We start from the raw sequence: 24,719 nt of genomic DNA, 5'->3' as shown, positions 1-24,719 counted from the left end.
CGAACTTTAGATGTGGTTTGCTTTTTTAAATGATCATGTTATTATTTGGTTTAAAAATCATCTTGTATTAACTTCACCATAGAAGTGGTTAAGATTAACCCTTTATTATATATAACGTTTATATGGTGCAGTCTACATTGCTGTAAAATTGTGTGGGAAAAAACTTCTTATTTCAATATTAAATAAATTTTGATATACAAAAAGTATTAGCCCTGTCCTTGACATCTGTATACCAACATGCCCTTCTTGACATTTTTTTTCCAAAAGACGCAACATATAAAAAACGATTTGTATTTTATTAAAATTAGACAACCATTTATTAGTCTTTAGGTTTTTCAGCAACAAATAAAACACAGTTATATTGATATTGCATCATTGAGTTTGGGTCATTTGTGTACTGTCCTTTTAGCCACTCTTCTTTCTTTAAAAATATGCAAATTACTGTTAATTTTGCAAATATTTTGTAATCAAAAATTATAAAAAAATATTTAAAAAAAAATTAATAAATATACCACTCACCTTTATAGTAAATCCTACTTTTTTAACTACATCTCTAACTTCCTCATATGACAATTCAATAGAAGTTTCATTTGCCATGCCAGAAAAATGATACAAAAGTGGACCTAGATTTACCCACAATCCACCAGGTTTTAAAATCTGATATATTCTTTCTATGTAGTCTATTATGTTATGGGCTGTGTCAATAAAATAACAAGTTGCTATACAATCCCATTGGTCTAAAAGTGAAGTAAAACAGTATTGATTTGGTCACTTATGTCTTATATTGACATTAATAAAACACTCTCATTTATTATATGGAAATTTAATTTTAAAAAAGTCTGTAAAAAATTACCATTATCAGTATATATTTCTAAAAAGTCACCAGCTGCCATTGAAAATTTATTTTCAAACGGCAACGATGAAGGATTTACATCTGGAAATTTAATTGGTTGCAAAATATTTTTCCATGATATGTTGTTGCACCTTTTTTCTACCCATGGATAAATAGTAAATTGGTGAAAATCATCATTTAAAGTTGATTGCATTCTAAAAAGAAAAATTTGTTTTTAAATTAAAATGTTATGTCTAAAAAAATAAAGTATATTTATTAAAATGAATAAGTTCAAAATTACCTGTTTATAATAAAGTAAGAAGTAAATAACATGTAAAAGCTAAATTCATTTCCCTGACACCAGTATCCATGTTTAGCAAGTTCCCATGCCAGTCTGCCAAGACCACAACCTGGCACTAGTATTTTCAATTTATCTAAGTTTGGCTAAAGGTAAAATATTAGTTATATGTAAAAAAATTATTAGTCCCAAAAACAATATTTTTGGTTTAAATTCTTGCATCATCCTTATTTAGCTAATGGAATAAGGTAACCTATGCATCTTTAAATAACAGTTTTTATGCTCTTTTATACAAAACATTTATTATTTTAAATAACATATGCATTTAAATAAAAAAAAATACTATGTAGACTAAAAGATTTCATAAATATTATAATAGGAATTTTAAATGTTGTTTTATAATAATCTAGGGGTTGAAATTATAGATAAAGTACATAAAGTTTTAAAACTATAAAAAACAAAAAACTATTATACATTGTTGGGTGAACATTCTTTTAAAACAGGTATTGGAATTCTATGTAAAATTTCCTTAATTATTGGTTCGTAACACAAACTTCTTTCTTTTTCTCCTTCCAAGGACCAATCTCTAACAATTTGCCTAAGTGTTGATTTTACTTTGTCCATATCAAATGAAGTGTGCGGTACATGATCTTTAATCTTTGCATTTTATGTATAAATAATTGGCCATTTTATTTGAGAAAACGAAGACTGAGAAAATATTTTAAATTTAAACCATTTTTTTTAAATGAGTAACTGTGCAAAATGGATTAATAAGTTAATTATCATTTTATAACATTTTCTATTTTAAAAAGCTTTATTAACCAAATAATTTAAAGGCTTGTTAAAAATTTTTTTAAGGCCTGATTAAAAGTATTTTCAATAGCAATTAATTTACCTCCGTATACTCTTTATTTTCAAACATCCCACTGCAGTAATTGGTTATTTCCTTAATCACAGCAGCATTAAAATCAACACAAACCTTCGCATCATTTATAAAACCTAAATGGTTTGGAAGCATTTCCTTTTGTCTACTTGAAAGTTTAGAAAAATTGTCTTCACATACATCCAGCAATCTTAGAGTTGTTCGTCTAAAAATTATTAAAACATAAAATTTGCCATACATCTAAAATTTAGTTGTAAAAGAAAATTATGTTAAACCCTAGTTAGAAATGTACTTTATCACTAAAAAAACTAACCTGTATGCTTTAAATGCATTCATGACTTTCATAAAATGAAAAATTTCTTCTTGATCATTTTCTACTTTTTTACTCGAATCATTCTCTATTTCCATTTTAAAAAATTACCTACTAGTTGATAATTACCTAAAACTTAAACAAAAATGTTTTAACAACCAAAAATAATTTTGAAACAATATTCAGTTTTGTAAGCAAATCTCAATATATAATTATTTTATGAAAATTGCATTCACTATAAATCATTAACAATGTAAAAATTCAAAAACAGCACTAAAATTTTGCTACAGATTTTCGCATGCAGAACTAAGTAAATCTTTTTTTATTTAAATTCATTGTAATAAATTTAGTTGTATAATAAACAGTAGCAATGAATAAAAAAGGGGAATATTACAAAAAAATAAAGTTTGAATGCATAAATTCATTTTTTTTGAATGCATAAATCCATTACTTAAATCATAACTAATAACTACATATTATCTAATAATCAAATTTAAAAAATACAGCATCAAAATATAATGAACTTTTTTATAAATTACAATTATTTTTTTTTTAAATGCTAAATAATTTTAGCATGTAACACAAAAAATAAAATTAAATATTAAAAAAAAAAAATTGGCAAGGTAATCTTATCAAAATTTAGTCTCCAATTGCACCAGGAGAAATGTTAAACATTTTTGGATCGAATTTTTGTCCCTTAAAAGGAGAGTCTTCAGCATTCCAACCTTTCTTTAACATTTCATGAACTTTCTGTTTTTAAAAAACAAATATTAGTTGTATTAAGAAAATAAATCTTTAGTACCGTAAGGTCTACGAAAAAATAGGAGCGTAAAGTACAAAAGAAAATTAGCAATAAGAATGTTAAGTACAAAAAAGAATTGGCAAGGAACAAAAAGTACAAGAGAGAATTACCGAAGATTGTAAAGTAGAAAAGAGAATTAGCGAGAATCGTAAAAAACTGTGATCCAAAAAAGTAAAAATTACAATATTTGTTTCTAATTTATTTATTTGGACTCAAATATTTTCTTACCATTTCATGGCTTTGAGGAAGACCAAGTTTTTTTTGCCTGTCATCAAATTGGAGTTTGTTGATGACAGCTTTCTCTTCAGCATCCATGTCGGCCATGGAGCGCTCTGGACATATTTTTTGGATGTCAATTTCCTCTTCCCCTTTTACTAACATTGTCCACCAAATTGGCTTCACTTTAGTTAAGGTAATCTAATAAAATCAAAATTATTTTAAATAAAAAAAAGATGAAAAAATATATGTAACTTATAGTTACAGCTTATTTAAATTTTCTGCTCAACATCAATCGTTTTGTTAAAACAAAAAAAATTTAATCATACTGATATATTTTTTCCAGCTTCTAATGACCACATGCTTTCTTCTTTATTAACTTCATGTTGCAGTTCTCCATTAACAATGTCATCATAATTCGATGTTTCCAGGTTTTGTACCTGAACTTTTAGGCTCTTGCGTGCAATTTCTATTCTAACCTTAAAGAAGATATAAAATAATTTTAAAGAAAGTATGCTAATTAGCCGTTCTTTAAATATTTATACATATTTTTGAGATATAAAAAGGACTAAATGTGTGAAATAATAACTAGTATGGTAAAATTCTAACATTAATTAAGACGTATGATGTATAAAATCGATTTAAAATAATCGTCTTTAACTAAAAATTGAACCTGTTTTCCGCGGGTTACATTTTTGTTGACAAGAATTTTTACATCGATGTCTTCATAATTTTGTGACCAACTATAATTTTCCCTCGAGGCTCCATTGTAACTGTCTGGATTTTTTTGAAATGCAGCTTGACTTTAAAATAAAATAATAAAATTAAATAACGTTTTTTCCCTTGCAATACTAAATTTTCTTGCAATACTAAATTTTCACTTAACTTTTTAAACAAATCAAAAACTGAATTTTTAACATAACAAATTTGCACGTTATAAAAAGATTACAGGGTAGACAAAATAAAAAGATCAACAACTTTTTTTTTATTTTTGAGCTATGCAAAATTTTATCATCGCAGTCTTAAATAAACTAATTTCTTAACATAAATATAACAATCAAAATTGACTAAAAATATCGTAAAAAATATTAATAACATACTTACTCATTTACTACTTCACTAGCTTTGGCTTCAACTTTTTCAGTATCTTTTTTGTTTGACACAGTATTTTTCTCAATTTCTTTTTCATTTGGTGTATTGCCAATTTGATCATTATCTTTTGGTTTTAAATCTTCCACGTTTTTAGTTACCTCTGTTGCTTCAATTATTTCTTCTTTAGCAACAGGTGGGGTACTAACTATAAAAATGTTAGGTTTTTGATTACAGATAATGGTTGAACAATCACTACATAATTTAATATCTATAGTTTTACACCATTTTTTGTTTAAAAAAGGCAGTATTATATTTCAAGTAAAATCTAACCTTGCTTGGATTTTTGAATTTTTTCTGCTTTTTCTTCAGCTTTAAAAACTAAATCTTGATATTTTCTGAAGTACTGCAAAAGCGTATTAACACTATCACACTGTATAAAACAATATTTTTTAACATTAACTTACTGTTCGTATCATATTTTCAGCAACACCTTCAGGAAAGCCATATTTTTGCATAGGATCTTTCATAATTCTATAAAAATCCGTCCGGCGACATAAAAACCCAAAAATTACGTCCAAAAAGGGTTCCAGACCAGCTTCATTTTGTAGAATTCCAAGCAACGTGTTATCATACGCAGTTAATATACGCTCATCGGCAGAAGATGACATTTTTAAACACAATTTATGTACCTTGCATTAACAAAAATATGATGTTATATCATACAAGACAACAACATTTAAACAACTTTGCACCATTGATTATTAAAAAGCAGCAGAGAGCAGCTAAATGTTTCGCCAAAGCTCAGTGATGTCAAATTATTTAAGTCATAGTAAAAAAACACATTTATTTAAATAAAATGTATTTATAAATATTTTAGTTAAGCTTTATTTTTTAAACAATAGAATCTAGTTAACTATTTCAAATAATCATATGATCATTGCTTAAACGAACCACTGATGTTTTAGGAGTCATCGCCCGGCTAGCTCAGTCGGTAGAGCGTTGGACTCTTAATCCAACGGTCGTGGGTTCGAGCCCCACGTTGGGCGATTTGTTTTATAGTGCAAACTTTAATTTTTACATTTTTTTAGTTTAGTAATGCTTTTCGTTCCACAAATATGTTTGCTTTTTGCAAACAAATTTTTACAACCGTGTTTGCCCGCTTTGAAGTTTAGCCATTTTTAAAAAAAATCGGTAGTCTAGGTTAAAAACAGTTTTAACAACAGAAGATAAATTAAATATACCTAGTTTTATGGGTCATATACTGTTGTCCCCTTTTCTCGTACGTGTTTCTCGTAAAAAACGAAAACCCATTGTAGTTAGCCTAGTCTAACAAACACTCGCTATTTTGCTTTATGCAACAAAATTATGGTGACTTAAATTTTAATTAATTTTTTTGTATATATTAATTTTATACTTAACCTAAAATACTATTTAATCGTTAATTTTTAATAGAGCAACGTGCTTTGTTTATTTGTACATAGGTATGCTCACGTATTTACCATTATGGATAAAAGGCAAAGTATGGGTAATATTAAACTTTGAAATGTTAAAAAAATAAATGTGGTTTTGGCGCTAACCTGTGATTTATAGTACCTTAAAGAAATATGCGTCATACCCGGACCTATGGAACTCGTTTTATTATTGGCTAGTTGCTAAGGCGTTGTATTATTTTTATCCAACAAGATCATTGATATAAGAAATACGCCTGTTGTTTGAAGTACCTACCCTGTTCAAGAAAAGGTAAAATTGCCTTTTACACCACAACTTGCCTACGTGTAAAAATAATTGACAAATTGTACAAGTTTTTATTATTTAGTCATGTTACAGAAGAAAAAGCGGAACACTATTATACAATCTTTAACTTAAAAGTAAAAGTGGTCCTATACATTATACGTTTTTATTTTAAGGTTAACTCTTTTTAAGACATGTTTACAATCTCCCTAAATATGATAAAGGCTTCACAATTACGATAACAAAAAAAAACGTAGTTGGGTACAGGCGTTTAATATCAAATGTTTGTGATGCTGTTTACAAATGGCAAACTAAACTCACTCTCGTGTGTAAATGTAGGGTTTGAAAGATCATCGATGTGTAAAGTATTTTTTTCACGTCAAACGAGCTTATTTTTAGCTATAGCGTTAGTATTGGAACATAGATATAAGAAAAAACCGTCAGTATCATAAATTAGCAAGTTAGAAACCCCTTATAATGTTTTTTTAGTTTTAATGTTACCTTATTTTTACCATAAGGCTAAATACAACGAGTATAATACGTAGCGCATCAAATCATTATGACGTCACCTGAAAGTTAGTTGACTTCATATTATTATCTTGTAACAAGCTGACAGGAACTTAGAACTTGCGTTACTAGTTTTGTGTGAACACGTGTTAGCTGATTTGAACTGTCATTTTCCGGTGAGAGGATGCAAAATCGTTTAGTTATACAGTCAGATTATATAAACAAGTACATAAAGTTAAATCAGTTTTTTTATGAAAGTAGTAATAACTTTAGTTTAAAAATATAAACCGCAATTAGTCATATTCGGTTAAAAACTGTCGCCTAGGTTGCCTCAAGGGACAAAAATCTAAGAAAAGTAAATGTGTGTGTTCTTCGAACATGATTGAACTTTAAATTGCCCATATTTTTAAGTTAAAGACACTTGAAAGACAACTTAAAAATATCATAAAGATCACACAGAAAATCCGGTATTTGAATCGAGTTTGTTTAGTTTTTTATTATAATATCGTTTTATCCATTTATATTTGAGTAGAACCTACACAATGAAAAAAATTCCACAACCGAAAACTAACTTAAATAGTTTAGACGGATTAAATTACAACCTGTTTTAAAGCCAAGCCACTATCTACATAGCATACTAGATCTCATTGGTTTTCTGTGTTTCTATTGGTCGACGTACTGTAAATGGAGTAGGCGGGGTTTACTAAATGCGTAAGACTTATCCGGCGAAATTTCTATGAACGGTGCTTCGCGTCAGAATGTAGTATCCTGTTATTTTATAACGCGTTACCATTTATTAACAGAACAAATTATATATAAAACCAATGTAAACCAGTATTCTATGTAAGTTATATAGTATAACTGTCTAAATAAAGGTGGTAAGAAAGGGCGTATTGTGTGTTATATAGTTCAAAATAGTTACAATACTGTTAGGAAGTTAAAAAAGATAGTTTGAAATATTATCATTGTTGAGTAAACACTGTCCCATTATCTTATAAATATTCAAGTATTTCAAAAGTTGTTTGTAGTTACGAACAGTTAAAAAATGCAAACGTGCTAAGGTAAAGTTAATAATTAATCCATCTAATAAAAATAGTAAAAACTCCTATTACCTTTTTGTATGCGTATTAAAAACTTTATTGTACAGGTAGGCCTATGAAACGCATACTTATAAAACTTGTGCTATCCCCACTGCATCAGTTAAATTTGTGTTTAAAACTTGTATGTTCAGGTTGGTAACGCCTTTTTGTAGTTATTCATACGTCACACTTCCTTTATTTAACAACAAAGACCGTATCGTATGATAATACAAATGTGTAAAAGTTAGGACCTAAATATATTAAGTCAAGTATGTTAGAACTTGAATATATTAGTTGTAAGGTGTTGACAGAGTTCTAAAAAAAGAAGTTTTTTAAAAACATAATTTGCAGATATTATAGTGTATTTAGAAGTAACTAACTTTCGTTTTATTAACTTGAATACTAATAGTTTTTACTGTAGCTTACTATAGCAGTTTAAAATTGTTACTTACATGAAATGGCAACAAACGAATACCCACTAGCTATTATAGCAGTTTACTTGTTGTGTTGTAGTTAGTATTTTAATATACCACTTGTCCATCAACGTGCTTAAATACGGTAAAACTTCCTAGACATCGGATATAAACGATATTGATCAAATTCTAATGTTTAAAAATGTATCGTTTAGTTGAAACTGAAATGTCATTTTTTATTTATAGAAAAGTGTACTGCAGAATTGTGGAGTTTTTAATATTTTTTAGCGTTAAAAATTGAGTGATTGTTTTTCTCATTATATAAATTGTTTAAAAGAATTAGGAAAATTATGCAGAGACTTTTATTAATTACAACAAAATTTACGCATTTAGAAGTAATTGACTGTAGCATAAGCGTATATACTGTGCTGTCAACTGTGCCAAGAAATCTACAAAGATGAGCTACTCTTTAGCTTCGGGTGACAATATTGAACAAGATAATGCTGGTAATTATAAACCACGTGACTTTGATGCCTCGGAAGAACAGCGAAGCTTAACAAAACCAGAAGACAGGTCATCTAGATCTGGATCGGAAAGTTCGGACGAAACAGACAGAGATTTGGATGCAATTATGAGAGACCCGGCTAAACTAAAGTAAAAAAGTAGTGAAATATCAAAAAAAAATGGCACCAATTTTAATCTTTATTTCTTTTAATGTTAACGAGAAGTTGCTATTTATGTTTTTTAAAAAGCTGTGTTATAATTTTAGGAAAGCGAAGATACATATATGGAAAAATTTGCTTCTGATATGTTTCTCGTTTATGTGTAATTTCACGGCATTTGGCGGAGTATCAAACCTACAGTCTAGTTTGAACTATGAAGATGGGTTGGGAACAGGTTCGCTATCGATTATATATGGCTCGCTTATTATCTCTGCAATGTTTCTTCCTACTTACGGTACGTAAATATTTTAAGGTACATAAAATTTCTGACCGATTTTATTAAACTTTTTTCTTTTAAAAAGGGTATTTTTGGTGTAAGGGAAAACAACGATTTATATGCTTTTAGATTTTGTTTGTTTTTATATAGATAAACGAAATATCAAGAACCACTTAATTATATATTTACATATAGGGACTTTACACAAACCCGTCCTTGATATTAGGCTATGAAAACTGGCTTGCATATTTTCTTGAGTACTAACGCGATGAGTGCCCTGACTTGAATATTTTTGCTATACCACGCCTTATACAAACGTTTACACTAGCGTTAATTAAAAATATTTGACCCTTTTATTTATTAGGGGATCTAAATTTTTATCGTATTTTGATCTTTTCTTTACGTAAGTGACAAAACGTCAAATTAATTAAAATCCGTCAAAGAATTTGAAACATTTTTGTTGAATTTATTACGTACCAACTTTGTAAATGTTTGCGAATGTCCCTTTTCAAATAAACTTCAAGTGTCTTTAGCAAGAATTTACAACCCCGCGAGTTTAATTAATAACTTTATAGTAAGTCTATATTGTTAGAGGTGAAAGTGCTTTTAAAAATTTTTTTTTTTAATATCTTAATTTAAAAAATTTCCATTTTTTTGGCCTATTTACCATGAAATCAAAAATTATAGTTTTCAAAAAAATTTTTAACGGTAAATTTAATATTAGCTTCTGTATTTAACGGTTTTCTGCACGTATACAAAGTTTTATATTTGTTTACTTTGCCAACTCACAGGTTTGATAAAACTATAAGAACGTTTATAAAAATGGGTTTTCCATTTATCCCATTGTTTTTATGATATTAAAATACTCGCGTCAGGTATGGACTTTTTATGATATCATAAAATTTCAGACTTGAAAGCACTTGAGTGTATTAACTTATTTTCTTTGCTGATCAGGTCATCACCTAATTATATTTAAAATAGTAAAAATTTATTAATTTAAGGTTTAAAAAATGTTTTAATGTTGAAAAATATTAAATAGGCTACCCTTGGGATTTTGATTATTTTTTAAACAAGCTTTATTAGCTTTGTGAAAGCATGTTTTCCTGCACCTGCAATGACATTTAGCAACTCACCAAGTAATAAATTGTTAACTGCTCAACAAACATTTATTTTACTTTATCATCCATGTTAAACGTGTTTTTTTATTCTTATGAATCCCATTTTATTGTTCAGTAGAAAATGTTTTTTTGCCTCCCAAAATAGAATTAAGGTCGTTGCCATTTTGTGGTCTCTTTATTTTTGTGACTGATAACAATTAACAGCCATTTTAAATTTTCAGCTTTTAAGGGCACCCCACAACACAGGCGAACGCTGTACTAAAAACTTACTTTACGGTCTATTGTAAAGCCAACATTAGCAAGCATAAACTGTAAAACCAACAGTTTAATATAAATCATAAAACGCTGTTAATACGGGTCGGTTGATCAAAGAACTTAATAAAACATTTAATGCCATGAGTCGACATTTCTGTAAAAAAGTTGTATAAAATTTATCATTTAGTGGTATTTTGGGGAAATCAGTATCTTACAAACACTGTTTCAATTTTTAAAATATTTTTTATGGCTTAATTTTTGTTGTATTTTTACAGTAATACGTTACCTGGGCTGCAAATGGACAATATGTATTTCAATTGTGGGTTACTCGACCTACAGCTTGGCAAACTTTTATCCCCATTGGGGGACGCTAACGCCAGCATCTATCATAGTAGGAATATGTGCCGCTCCCTTGTGGTCAGCTAAGTGTGCTTATCTTACCACCATTGCTAAAAGGTATTTTTTTATTACATTGGTAATGGTTATCGACAAAGTTTTTTTATACGCTAAAACAAACACGATTTTTTGCAGATATGCCAGGTTAACAAATGAAACAACTGACACTGTCGTTAACCGATTCTTCGGGGTATTTTTTCTGTTCTTTCAATTTAACAATATAATAGGAAATCTCATTTCTTCCTTCGTGTTATCTAGCGAAGACTCCACAAATCTTCGTAAGTTAAACGAACATCTTATTTAATATTATCCGTGGTAAACTTGTATTATTAAAAACAAAAAATTTTTTAAATTTTTTTGAAGTTAATTACAATTTAAAGAATAAATTAGGGGAAATGATTTAAAAAAATTAAAAAAAAAATTTGTTACGTAATTTGTGTGATTACCAATAATTCTATGAAAATCAACTCAAAACTAGATTTATTTGATAAATAAAATATGGTTCGAAATTGTTTGATTTTTTTTATAAATATAATTTATTTAGTAGGTTTATTAATTAAATTATAAATTTAAATATGAACTTTTTTATATTTAAACCTAATTTTAACAAGCGAACACGCACTCATTGATATTGTAATATAAAAGTAAACTAAATTTAAAAGCAAAATACCGATCTTAATTTTTTAGTAATCAAACAAGTATTAAAATATAATAATAACAAAACAATTAAAACGAAAATTTTACACATTGTTTACTTATATTTTAACATTTTACTTAAATTTTCAACCAATATTTTTTACTTTAATGGACAGCGAAAAGGACGATTTTTGACGGCGACCAGAACGCTATTAAATTATTCAAGCGTTAAACTCACACTGATTCATTATTTTATAAAAAACAAAAATAATGATTAAACGATATTTAGCTAGAGTTAAATCTTCATTTTAAATAGCAACATACAAAATAATAATACCAACAACATATTAAAATTTCAGCAAATTTAATCTTTAAATTTTAATAATAAAATATATTAATTAGTAATTAGTGATAATTAAATGTCGTTAATAGGAGGTTTGCGATTCGTTGGGATAATAACAAACATACTAAAAATTTAGAACTTTTAGTTTTAAAGAACAAAAGTTATCGTCTTTCAAAATTTGTCAAATAAGAATAAAAACAACTAGATTTATTTGATAAATAAAATATGGTTCGAAATTATTTGATTATTTTTAACATAAATTTCTATAAATAAAAAAAGATATGCATAAACATTAACTAAGAATATTACATATATTTGAATAAACAAACAAGCATTTATATATACTATACACACAAAACTAATATTTAACGCAGTTTTAAGTTGTTTATATCAGGATATAGATTATACCAAATTTTAAATTCCTAAAATTGATTTTTGATTTAAATTAAATAAACAAGCATTTAAATATGATAAACAATTGAAACTTATTTTTCAAATATGTTTTTCAACTACTTATATTTTAAAATACATTATATCAAATTTTTAATGCTTAATATCGGACTTTAACTTTTAATCAACAAACAAGCATTTAAATATAATAAACAAAAAGAATTAATTTTTTTTTCATTTTCAAGTTATAAATATTATAACATATAACTGACCAAAATTTAAAAATCTAAAAACAATCATTAAATTTAAATAAACAAACACCTATTATTAGTAATTAGTGTCAAAAATTAAAATTTTAATTTATTTTTGAGTTACTAATATCATAATATACAATTGACAAAAATTTAAAAAATTAACAACAACCTTTAAATTTAAATAAACAAACACTTATTAATTAGTATTTAGTGATTAAAAATTAAAATTTTAATTCAGTTTTGAGATACTAATATTATGATATACAATTGACCAAGATTTGAAAAATTAATAACAACCTTTAAATTTTAATAAAGAAACACCTTTTAATTAGTAATTAGTGATAAAAATTAAAATTTTAATTTATTTTTGAGTTACTGATATCATGATATACAATTGACCAAGATTTAAAAAATAAATAACAAACTTTAAATTTTAATAAATAAACACCTATTATTAACCAATTAGTGATAAAAATTAAAATTTTAATTTATTTTTGAGTTAGTAATATCATAATATGCAATTGATCAAGATTTAAAAAATTAATAACAACCTTTAAATTTTAATAAACAAACACCTATTAATTAGTAATTAGTGATAATTAAATGTCGTAAATAGGAGGTTTGCGATTCGTTGGGATAATAACAAACATACTAAAAATTTAGAACTTTTAGTTTTAAAGAACAAAAGTTATCGTCTTTCAAAATTCTGACTAGAAAGAATAAAAACAATAATAATAATAACTAGATTTATTTGATAAATAAAATATGGTTCGAAATTGTTTGATTTTTTTTATAAATATAATTTATTTAGTAGGTTTATTAATTAAATTATAAATTTAAATATGAACTTTTTTATATTTAAACCTAATTTTAACAAGCGAACACGCACTCATTGATATTGTAATATAAAAGTAAACTAAATTTAAAAGCAAAATACCGATCTTAATTTTTTAGTAATCAAACAAGTATTAAAATATAATAATAACAAAACAATTAAAACGAAAATTTTACACATTGTTTACTTATATTTTAACATTTTACTTAAATTTTCAACCAATATTTTTTACTTTAATGGACAGCGAAAAGGACGATTTTTGACAGCGACCAGAACGCTATTAAATTATTCAAGCGTTAAACTCACACTGATTCATTATTTTATAAAAAACAAAAATAATGATTAAACGATATTTAGCTAGAGTTAAATCTTCATTTTAAATAGCAACATACAAAATAATAATACCAACAACATATTAAAATTTCAGCAAATTTAATCTTTAAATTTTAATAATAAAATATATTAATTAGTAATTAGTGATAATTAAATGTCGTTAATAGGAGGTTTGCGATTCGTTGGGATAATAACAAACATACTAAAAATTCAGAACTTTTAGTTTTAAAGAACAAAAGTTATCGTCTTTCAAAATTTGTCAAATAAGAATAAAAACAATAATAATAATAATAATAATAAATATAATGACAATAACAATATGTTTCGAAATCTAAGATTTCGAACCATAATAATAATAATAATAAATACACTGACAATAACAATATGTTTCGAAATCTAAGATTTCGAACCATAATAATAATAATAATAATAATAAATATAATGACAATAACAATATGTTTCGAAATCTAAGATTTCGAACCATAATTACTATGTAAAGCATGGCTTGGTTAACACGAGTTTCGACTATACAGAATTTCCTGATTGCTATTCTGAAGAATTTATCGAAACTTACTGCGGAAAAAACGATTGTCAAGATGATTTTAACGCAGCTAGATCAAACTTCAGCACAACTGAATGCCCGGTTACTGATATTGAAACAGGAAAAGTACCTAGCCAGCTGTTATACACTTTAATGGGCATATACTTTGGAGTAGCCATGGTTGGAGCTGCAGTTATGGCATTTTTAGTCGACAAAATTAAAATAAGGTAATTTAGTTTTTAAGAACGTGTCGTGCCCTATTTAACGGCCTCCAAATATTTAGTTCTTCAACATTTGATTATGTTAAAAAAGTAAGTAAATGCACATTCTTTTTTTACCAATTATTTTTGATTTGCGTAGAAATACTGAGACTAGAGGCCCATTGGCATTATTAATTGCCAGTTTTCATCACATGCGCGATAGACGCCAATTACTTCTTATACCAATCACTATGTACTCTGGCTTTGAGCAAGCGTTTATTACTGGTGACGTCACAAGAGTAAGTAATTGCATAATTGCTAAGAAATGAAAAAAAAATGTTTTTGAGAAAATTATGTAACTAGTATTTTAGCCATATTGGGCTTTAAATGTTAAGTAATTTGATGTTTTACTATAACATAAATAAAAAAATTCGATATTTTATCTAGTTCAAAAAATTTATTCTATGAACGGTTTTATTATTAGTCTTTTATTACTTGTCCACTGGCTGTAAACTGGGTTGGGTTTGTATTGATGTGCTATGGAGCATGCGATTCCGTATTCTCCTTTTTGATGGGCTATGTGGAAAAATATACCGGTAGACCTCCACTCTTCACACTGGCCGCTCTTATTAACCTTGCACTCATTATAGTATTTCAGGTAAGGTTTTGCAGTTCTTGTTTTTAAATATTAAAAAAACATAGAAAAATAATTTCAACCTGAAGTTTTGTCTTTCAAGGTGTGGATACCCTATCCTCAGGCAGTTACTTTGTTTTTCTTGTTACCAGCATTTTGGGGAGTATCGGATGCAGTCTGGCAAACACAATTAAATGGTAAATAATATTTATTTTTTATATAGGCGAAAAATTACTATTTATGCATAAAATTACAATTTTAAAATTTATATTTTTAAATTTTAGCTTATTATGGAGTTCTTTTTGTTAACAATCAAGAGGCTGCATTTGCCAACTACAGATTATGGGAATCTTTGGGATTTGTCATTTCATTTGGATACCAAAGCTTTCTTTGTGTTAGTGTCAAGATGTATATATTATTGGGGGTCTTGGTTGTTGGCATGGCGCTGTATTATGTAGTAGAGGTAAGATTAAAATCTTTATTAAAAATAGTATAAACCCCTGTTATTTTATAAACAAGGGGCGGGGTAGGTAAAAAAAAATTTTTTTTCATTGATAATAATTATTTTGTTATCAACCTTTTTCTAGATTATGGAACGAAAACGACCATCTAGTAAAAAAAATGTGAGAAGCCAGAAAAATATTAAAGATGTGGAGGATAATGATGCTTATTTGGATTCACGTAATAGTGTGCAAAAAAAATCAGAGCGAACCGACTTTTAACTGATTACTCAATCAAATGCTTTAATTTATATTTAATTAAGAATAGAGTTTGCTATGGCGCCAAAATTACAATCAATTGACTTTGTAACAACTAAGGTAATATTTGTAGTATATAAAAATTTAAATTACTCCTCAATTGGGCACCGTTATTGCACTTCAAATATATCTACTGTTCATATAGCTTTAATTTTATTTAATTTTTGGTGCTTTCAAAGATTTATTGTTGCTGCAGTTATAGCCATGTCATGTGTTAATATTATTTTGTGTATTAAAATGTGCATCTTTTTAAATAGCATTTTTCTTGTATATCAACAATACAGTAAACAATCCCAACATTTGGTGCCAAAAACTTTACCCATTTCATTTTTTTATGTGTTGTAAGATTTTAATTTATCTTATGATCATGCTACAACATCAAACACCTTTTTCTTAATTAATTTTACATTCTCTTATTTTGCACACTAAAAATTATAATTTCATTTTTATGCCCTTTTATCAAGGAATTTTGCCTTTTTTTCAATGTAAGGCTCTTTTTGCAAACTGTTATTAAGTTTGTGCAATAAAGTTGTTGCTTTATATGTAAGTTTGAAGCAGCTCGCTTATATGGTACCACAAGAATGTCCGGACGATACTTTCATGCATTTTATTAATATCTTCATTCACTATGCAGTGAAATTTTTCATTTCTGCTTCGAAATGGTGCAAATTCTTAATTTATTGCTCTTGCTTTGTAATTTATTAAAATTTCAGTTTTAAATTGCTTTTATTTTAATTTTGCTACTTGCAATCAAAATAAACATAATTCATTAATGGTAAATTGGTATTGTTTGTTAAAAAAGTAATGTTGGAATATTTATATTTAACTGTATTACCATTTTTGTATAGTTAAATGTATTATGACCAAATTTTCTATAACTAAATGCAGTACTGCCAATTTTTGGAAATTATTATATATCTCTTATTTTCTTGAGGTTACCAATTCTTTGTTGTACCAAATTTTAGCATTTTTTTTGTTTATTTAAATGATATCCATTCCTTATTTTTAATCTAATCACCTCATTAATTTTAACATTGTTGCTTATTTATATTTTTAGTAGTGCAAAAAACGACATTACTGTATATTGTTCATGCATAAAATATATATTTTAGAACCAAAATTACAGGCTTTTTTTGCATCCCAAAATTAAGACCTAGCTAGTCTACTGAACAACTTTTTTAGTACCTTCTAATTTTTAAATAAAAAGGCAAGCAAAATTTCTAAAAAGTAAACAGGCAGCTTAACCTTATTCGAAATGATAAAGTAACAACTGCAATAGCCTAAAAAAGTAAATTTTTAAAGGTAAATTATTTACCTAAGTAAATAAATATTGTACTAGACAGATAGCACAACGCTAATGTTTACCAGAAAAAAAATTCTGTACCATTAGATCTGTATTTGCAACACATATCAAAATTTATAAATTAAACGATGCATATTATAAATATTTCACACATATACATACAAAACACTCTTAATCTGCAAATAACATTAGCACAAGAAATAATTTTATAACCAGCAAATACCCATTGTAGTCAAAATTAAAAAGGTATTTAATAACTTACAAATACATACTAGCATAAACAACATCACAGCTTCAAAAAAAAGTAAAAATATAATTTCATGGCAGAATTTTGAGGCAATTAATTATATAAATAGACAAGATGTTGTTAGGAATTCTTTATATTAATAAACGTATAGGAAATAATAAAACAATATAACAAAGTAGGTCATTGCATAATTTAAGAACAGTAAAAAAACATAACAACACATTTTTAAAAATTTCACCTTAAAAATTAAAAAAAAAGTTTTTTTCAAAGCAAGCTTTGAGGTTTATATATTTTCATTGTTTCATCCCAAGCACAGTCAGCCATAAGTCCAGGAATAAATGTGCTAAAATCTAAACCATAAACAAATTCACTGTGGTGTTCAACTTTTTCTAACAGTGGATCAAAACCTTGGGGCTTCAAAAAATTCCATGTCCTAAAGGTAATTGTAAATAGACTTTATTTCACAGCTACAGATTAATGTTTATCACAAAAGCAACCTTTTTCAAACAAGATAAAAAGCATATTAACATCATAAATGTAATACTAAGAACAGCCTAAATTTGCCCTGACCAAAATCAAATATCACTACAGCAAAAACAATTATTTAAAGTTAATATTAGTGTTAATTTTTGATACCTGACTGAAAAATCGTAGGAACATGATGCCACAACACCAGCTACAAATGGTGAACATTTAATTCTTCTAACTGCGTGAGTATGACCAAGCATTTGACACATAAACTGTTTAGAGTTTCGTAAGTCCCAAACTCTTTATCAAAAAAAACAAGGCAGGTTTAGAAATTTATACAACTAAAATATGTTGATTTTCTTCATCACTTTTATCAAGAGCATAACACTTCTATAACATATCCTCTAAAAAGCTTTATTTTTTTTAGCAAAATGGAACATATTTTATATATATGTTAAAAATAACTAAACTAATAAAAATAGTATCTTACTTTATAGAGCAGTCAACTGATCCTGTGACAAGAACATTTTCATCATATTTTGACCAATCACAAGAAAGTACTTCAGCCTCATGAGCTGCCAAAACGTTTAATGGCATGTAAGGTTTTCTTGTATCCCATACTCTTGCTGTTCCATCCCCTGTACAATAACAAATCATATTTAAATCAGCATCAACATGGCTTAACACATTAATTTAAGACAATTGAATTTGCAGAACTGTTAGTTTGAAACCCAATCAACAATTTCACCATCTAGATCAAAAATATCCAAAATAGATAAAAAGTATCTTGGAACTTGGGCAAAAAAAATTAACATATATATATAATTTTAAAGGCTGTGGCTTTACAGATTGGAAATATGTCCTTTTAAACACCTAAAAAAAGTATTAATTTTGCTTATTTAGTAAATAGGCCTATACTAAAACACTGTAACCTGAAGTTGTAGCAAAACAATCTGGCCAATGAGGTGACCAAACAGTGGAATAAATAACCCCAAAATGACCACTATAAGTTGAAAGTGGGGCTTTTAATCCTGCACTTAAGTCCCAAACTTTAGTTGAACTATCCCATGAACCAGAAAGAACAAGATTTTTGTTCCCCCTGTGATTCCAATCAACACTGTAAACCTCTTTTTGGTGATCCTGTAAAACTAGTATGGGAACCTAACATAACAAACAAAGAAATGCTGTTAATGCTATTTATTATTTATATTAAATAAACTGTATACCAACTGTATGCAGATTTTTTACCACAGTAAAGTTTAACAATACCAGTTACTTTATTGATAAAATGGAAAAAAAGGTATATTTCAAATTCAAATTTGCAATCAACCTTTTGTGATATATTCCAAAGCTGTATAGCACCATCTCCACCAGCAGTCAAACAAACATTTTCATCAACTTCACTCCAACAAACATCAAACAAACCATCTGACCAATCTAGTACCTGAACCAAACTCGGCTCGGATTGAAGTTCGGGATTAAATTCAAACACAAAAAGAGCCGCATTTCCTTTAAAAATCATGTATATGCTAATTTTTTTTACTTTTATTGTAACATTAGAAATTTAAAAGCTACTGCTGCTCTTTGCAAAATAAAAAAAAAATGCAACAAAAACTAAAAGATTTCGAACCATAACTAGTGTAACTAAAACATAAATTAAACTTTTCAAACCTGCTATTCCGTATTGTTGGCAGGCCACACATGCTAGTTTTGTTGAAGAAAACGGTGAAAATTTAACAGAATATCCATGCACTCCTTTTGTGTAAAAACAAGCCATTGGGTTTGGAAAAATTGCTATTTACAAATATAAGAAATTGTTTTCGAACAAGATTGGGGCCTATGTAAAAGGTGGAGTGCTTGTGCGGAGTGCGGAGTATTTTTTGCCTATGTAAAAGGTGGAGTGCATGTGCAGAGTGCGGAATGTTTTATTTTTTAATGACGTCACGATCTGCGTGGGGGACGTCATTAAAATATTATTTCATTGTGTTTATAGCATAAAATAAATATTAAAACAACCGTGATATTCAAAATGTAAAAAAACATTCGAAGCAGTTTATGACTTATTATAAAAGTTTTTGAGCGGAAATAACGTCATAACCCCTCTGTGCCACATTTCTATTGCCCCAATCTTAAAGTAAATTCAATTTTCAATCGAATTTTGCTAACTAAAAGTTGGCACAAAGGGGATAAATGGGTCAACGGGAGCAATATTTGACAAAAATACGTATTTTGATTATCAGTTTTTGAGCGGAAATGACGTCATAACCCCTTTGTGTCACATTTTTATTGCCCCAATCTTAAAGCAAATTTAATTTCCAATCGAATGATACTAACTAGAAGTTGGCACAAAGGGGATAAAGGGGTCAACGGGAGCAATATTTAACGAAAATACGTATTTCGATTATCAGTTTTTGAGCGGAAATGACGTCATAACCCCTTTGTGCCACATTTTTATTGCCCCAATCTTAAAGTAAATTTAATTTGCAATCGAATGATACTAATTAGAAGTTAGCACAAAGGGTATAAAGGGGTCAACGGGAGCAATATTTGACAAAAATACGTATTTCGATTATCAGTTTTTGAGCGGAAATGGCGTCATAACCCCTCTGTGCCACATTTTTATTGCTCCAATCTTAAAGTAAATTTAATTTGCAATCGAATGATGCTAACTAAAAGTTGGCACAAAGGGGATAAAGGGGTCAACGGGAGCAATATTTGACAAAAATACGTATTTTGATATCAGTTTTTGAGCGGAAATGACGTCATAACCCCTTTGTGCCACATTTTTATTGCCCCAATCTTAAAGTAAATTTAATTTGCAATCGAATGATACTCATTTCCGCTCAAAAACTGATAATCGAAATACGTATTTTTGTTAAATATTGCTCCCGTTGACCCCTTTATCCCCTTTGTGCCAACTTTTAGTTAGTATCATTCGATTGCAAATTAAATTTACTTTAAGATTGGGGCAATAAAAATGTGGCAGAAAGGGGTTATGACGTCATTTCCGCTCAAAAACTGATAATCGAAATACGTATTTTTGTCAAATATTGCTCCCGTTGACCCCTTTATCCCCTTTGTGCCAACTTTTAGTTAGCATCATTCGATTGCAAATTGAATTTACTTTAAGATTGGGGCAATAAAAATGTGGCACAGAGTGGTTATGACGTCATTTCCGCTCAAACACTGATAATCGAAATACGTATTTTCGTCAAATATTGCTCCCGTTGACCCCTTTATCCCCTTTGTGCCAACTTTTAGTTAGTATCAATCGATTGCAAATTGAACTTACTTTAAGATTGGGGCAATAAAAATGTGGCACAAAGGGGTTATGACGTCATTTTATTAAAAAAAAAAAAATACTTTGCACTCCGCATTCTGTACTTCACCTTATACATAGTGCCACAAGATTGTGGTCTTTTATTACGAGCTCACACTCGCTAATGGAATAGTTATGGGGGTTTCCCGTCGTAGTTAACGTTTTTTAAACTTAAAAAAATAAAAATGCTTTAAATTATATTACAATTGGTCAACTACAAATTTTTTTAGTAAAAGTAACATAAAAATTAAAAAAAATTAGCTTTTTTGTGATTTTTTTAATTAAAACTAACTATGAAAAACTATATTACTCCCACGTACAATATAAAAATGTAATAACCTCTGCATTTTCCAGTATTAAAAAAAAGAGTTAGAGGCTTATATAAACAAATATTTAAAAAATATAGATTTTGTACACTAAGAAATTTAACTTTAAAAGAGTGATTCAAAAAATATAAATATTAATTATTAAACTTTAGTTATATAAGTTGAAAAATTTGTGACATTAAAGTTTATTTTATTGCTTTAGCAACATTAAAAATCAAACACCTTTTAAATCTAAAAAATATTTATATCAATCTAAAATTTGTAATAAAATTTTTTTTTATATTTCTTTAGCAACAGTTAAAAAATTTTAGTTTCTAAAACTATATTTGCGTCAAAATCACTAAATATATTGCTGATTATTTCCGATAATCTAGCTCCAGTAACTGGCAGTTACGGGGGACCAGCTTTAACACCAAATTTGGATCAATTTGCATCAAAAAGTATTCAATTTAACAATGCATTTACACAAGTATGTTGAATAATTTTTTTCTTGTATCACCTTAAGGTGTTGAAACTTTTTGGCTCCTAGTTCAGACCAACAGAAAAAATAAACTAGTTTAATTTTATTTTATGGGTAGCATTATCCTATTCTAATATATTATCTTACTTTATTAGCAGGCAGTTTGTGGGCCTAGTAGAACGTCATTTCTTACCACACAAAGACCAGATACAACACATATTTACAACTTAAATGATTACTGGAGAAACACTACTGGTAACTTTACAACGCTTCCGCAGCATATGAAAAGCCTAGGGTATACATCTTTCGGCATTGGCAAAATTTTTCATCCCAGTAATTTTATTCTCTTTGTTGGTATTAACATCATGTAACTAACTCAGAAAGCCTAATGACAAAACTTTTATGACATAGGTAAAATTTCTAATTATAACGATGATTATCCTTTATCATGGTCAAAGCCGGTATACAAATCAACAGACGATTACTATGGACGATTACCGGTAGGCTGTAGGCAAATTAAGTTTTTTTTTTAAATACTTGGTAAGTAAAAACATTGTGATTAATTTGAAAATGTGATTTTAGGAGTGTAATAGAACTGGCAGAGCAAACGATAAGCTGTATGCTGATATTCTATGTCCAGTAAATAATGAGCCAGTTTCAGAAAATAAACTTATTGACTACAAGAACCTGAACATGCTAATAACATATTCAAACAAATTGCTGAAGACGGAAACAAGAAAGTATGTTAACATACTCTTTGGCGTTTTTTGGCAATATTTAGTAATTACTGTTTACACAAAAAGGCAAAATTTTTAACTGTAAACTATATAACAATAATTAATTTTCAGCCTTTCTTTTTGGCGTTGGGATTTCTTCAGTCGCATGCTTCTTTTAAATTTCCAAAACGTTTTTTGAAACTATATCCCGAAGTAGAGTTGGCAAAATACAGAGAGATTCCGAAGGATTTGCCAAATGTTGCTTATTCACCTTGGGAAAACATACGACGATTTTATACAGACATTAAGGACCTTAACTTAACTTTTCCATATGAAAATTTCCCTGTTGAATTTCAGGTGAACTACTTTTATAACCATCTTAACGTTGGGTTTAATTTAATAAAAATAAATATATCTATACCTACAGACCTATATTTAGGTAAAAATGCGACAACATTATTACTCTTCAGTATCTTTTATGGACAGCATGTTAGGAAAAGTCTTAAATCAACTTGATGAATCGGGATTAGCAGACAACACAATTATTGCATTTATCAGTGAACACGGTAAACAATATAGTGTATTAAAAGCATGGTATAAGCTAGCAGTAACAAAATAATCAATTAATTTTGTATATGGTGTGAGCTAAAAAAATTGTTAATTTTAGGATATAGTTTAGGTGAAAATGGTGAATGGGAGAAATATACGAATTACGAGCAAGCGACGAGAATCCCTTTAACTGTACACGTTCCAAGGTTAAGCAGTTCAGCCAGCGATCAAAGGAAATTTCCTTTTATAGACGTGTTTAGTAATTTGGCATACAACAATAAAGCCAGAGGTAATAAAAAACTATATTGCGACAAAACGATATAAAAAAAAGATAGCAATTTTAACAAGCATTAATAAAAAGATGTACGTGTAGGAGCTTGTAAAAATTGAACTTAAATTTATTATAGAACTACATTTAACTTTAATAATCTTTTAACACCCAGCAAAACTATAAGTGGGCTGCAAGACATGTTAAGTACTTTTTTATCTATATAATTTATTTTTCCTCTGTCTTTTAAAAACAGGAAAACAAACTAGTCGAATTGATCGACTTATTTCCTTCTCTGCTTGACTTGGCTGGTTTCCAAGTACCTTCGCAATGTCCAAAAAATTCACTTAAGGCAAGTCTTCTTTTTACTTTTACATTCCTAAAAAATTTTTACATAAATTTAATATAGTGATGCTACTTTATATTTTACGCTGTTAAACGACTTTGTAGATCAACTTATGCACAGAGGGTTTAAGTTTTAAACCAGTAATAGACTGCATGTTCGGATTAAAGACGAGTGGTTATGAGTGCCAAGGTATACAAAATAAACTTCTCATTATTGTAAAATATTTCGTGTAACAAAGTAAAGAATATAACATATGAAGGCAATCAAATAAGTTGGAAAACCGCAGCATTCAGTCAATATCCACGGCCATCCGTTAAAACTCAGTTAAATAGTGATTTGACTAAGAAGACTGAACACATAAAAATAATGGGATACTCAATAAGAACAAAATCGCACCGATATACTGAATGGGTTGGATTTGACACAATATCATTCCAAGCAAATTTTAGCAAAGTATGCCCACGATGTATAACTGTTTTTTTTTCGCTACTTATTTAATTTAACTTTTCTTAGACATACGGCAAAGAACTTTACATTCATGAGATAGATCCAGAGGAAGCATTTAATCAAGCTGACAATGTTTTATACGCTAAAATTGAGCAAGAATTAAGAGAAAAGTTAATATTGGGTTGGCGAGAAGCATTGTCCAAGAGTAATGGGACAAGAATTTATCAGCTAACTGTTGCAACTGTTTGCTTATGTAGCCTTTATGTTTTGTTTGCTTTTTGGTAAAAAATTGCCTAGCCCTACAACCTTTAAATTTCAAGCAGAAAAAATTACCATATTTTTCTTTTCAAGTTTTGGCATAAACACCATAGCATTACTTTTACTACAGTAATTATACATCTATAATCAATATGCAATCCGATGTCTTTATTGTAAGTAAACTGCAGAGGCTTAAGGCATACAAACGCTTGTATAG

The 24,719-nt window shown here is 28.1% G+C and overlaps 5 protein-coding genes and 1 non-coding gene across 6 annotated transcripts; 3 read left to right on the top strand and 3 right to left on the bottom strand.

Annotated features, from left to right (window-relative positions):
* Nucleotides 1–313: 313 nt before the first annotated feature.
* Nucleotides 314–2,469, bottom strand: LOC145743829 (carnosine N-methyltransferase-like). The gene is made up of 7 exons (XM_082561882.1): nucleotides 2,327–2,469; nucleotides 2,026–2,218; nucleotides 1,605–1,787; nucleotides 1,134–1,276; nucleotides 854–1,047; nucleotides 520–737; nucleotides 314–421 (listed from the first exon to the last, which is right to left on the bottom strand). Exons 1-7 carry the CDS (start codon nucleotides 2,419–2,421, stop codon nucleotides 320–322), a joined length of 1,128 nt encoding a protein of 375 aa, XP_082418008.1. The 5' UTR covers nucleotides 2,422–2,469; the 3' UTR covers nucleotides 314–319.
* Nucleotides 2,470–2,939: 470 nt separating this feature from the next.
* LOC145743835 (nudC domain-containing protein 3-like) lies at nucleotides 2,940–5,166 on the bottom strand. The gene is made up of 7 exons (XM_082561894.1): nucleotides 4,898–5,166; nucleotides 4,764–4,836; nucleotides 4,446–4,638; nucleotides 4,015–4,144; nucleotides 3,671–3,820; nucleotides 3,354–3,542; nucleotides 2,940–3,073 (listed from the first exon to the last, which is right to left on the bottom strand). The coding sequence occupies exons 1-7, from the start codon at nucleotides 5,099–5,101 to the stop codon at nucleotides 2,963–2,965; spliced, it is 1,050 nt and encodes a 349-aa protein (XP_082418020.1). The 5' UTR covers nucleotides 5,102–5,166; the 3' UTR covers nucleotides 2,940–2,962.
* A 240-nt stretch (nucleotides 5,167–5,406) lies between these two features.
* Nucleotides 5,407–5,479, top strand: Trnak-cuu (transfer RNA lysine (anticodon CUU)). The gene has a single exon. It is a non-coding gene; the product is annotated as a tRNA-Lys (tRNA).
* Nucleotides 5,480–8,562: 3,083 nt separating this feature from the next.
* Nucleotides 8,563–16,834, top strand: LOC145750984 (protein unc-93 homolog A-like). Its single transcript, XM_082567055.1, has 10 exons — nucleotides 8,563–8,817; nucleotides 8,933–9,120; nucleotides 10,751–10,931; nucleotides 11,007–11,149; nucleotides 14,196–14,430; nucleotides 14,564–14,702; nucleotides 14,888–15,061; nucleotides 15,141–15,234; nucleotides 15,322–15,500; nucleotides 15,625–16,834. The coding sequence occupies exons 1-10, from the start codon at nucleotides 8,621–8,623 to the stop codon at nucleotides 15,757–15,759; spliced, it is 1,665 nt and encodes a 554-aa protein (XP_082423181.1). The 5' UTR covers nucleotides 8,563–8,620; the 3' UTR covers nucleotides 15,760–16,834.
* A 417-nt stretch (nucleotides 16,835–17,251) lies between these two features.
* On the bottom strand, nucleotides 17,252–19,618 carry LOC145755577 (peroxisomal targeting signal 2 receptor-like). The gene is made up of 6 exons (XM_082571820.1): nucleotides 19,485–19,618; nucleotides 19,144–19,322; nucleotides 18,746–18,974; nucleotides 18,304–18,451; nucleotides 17,982–18,113; nucleotides 17,252–17,778 (listed from the first exon to the last, which is right to left on the bottom strand). Exons 1-6 carry the CDS (start codon nucleotides 19,588–19,590, stop codon nucleotides 17,610–17,612), a joined length of 963 nt encoding a protein of 320 aa, XP_082427946.1. The 5' UTR covers nucleotides 19,591–19,618; the 3' UTR covers nucleotides 17,252–17,609.
* A 1,649-nt stretch (nucleotides 19,619–21,267) lies between these two features.
* Nucleotides 21,268–24,678, top strand: LOC145761522 (iduronate 2-sulfatase-like). Its single transcript, XM_082574591.1, has 12 exons — nucleotides 21,268–21,283; nucleotides 21,770–21,927; nucleotides 22,074–22,251; nucleotides 22,330–22,418; nucleotides 22,501–22,557; nucleotides 22,767–22,991; nucleotides 23,074–23,200; nucleotides 23,302–23,435; nucleotides 23,708–23,803; nucleotides 23,902–23,986; nucleotides 24,057–24,250; nucleotides 24,311–24,678. The coding sequence occupies exons 1-12, from the start codon at nucleotides 21,268–21,270 to the stop codon at nucleotides 24,527–24,529; spliced, it is 1,578 nt and encodes a 525-aa protein (XP_082430717.1). The 3' UTR covers nucleotides 24,530–24,678.
* Nucleotides 24,679–24,719: the final 41 nt, after the last annotated feature.

Source organism: Corella eumyota, chromosome 1, assembly GCF_963082875.1.
Source record: "Corella eumyota chromosome 1, kaCorEumy4.1, whole genome shotgun sequence".
In the NCBI taxonomy this organism is placed as follows: domain Eukaryota; kingdom Metazoa; phylum Chordata; class Ascidiacea; order Phlebobranchia; family Corellidae; genus Corella; species Corella eumyota.
The sequence above is the reverse complement of the archived record's forward strand: the minus strand, read 5'-3'. Positions and strand labels throughout refer to the sequence as shown.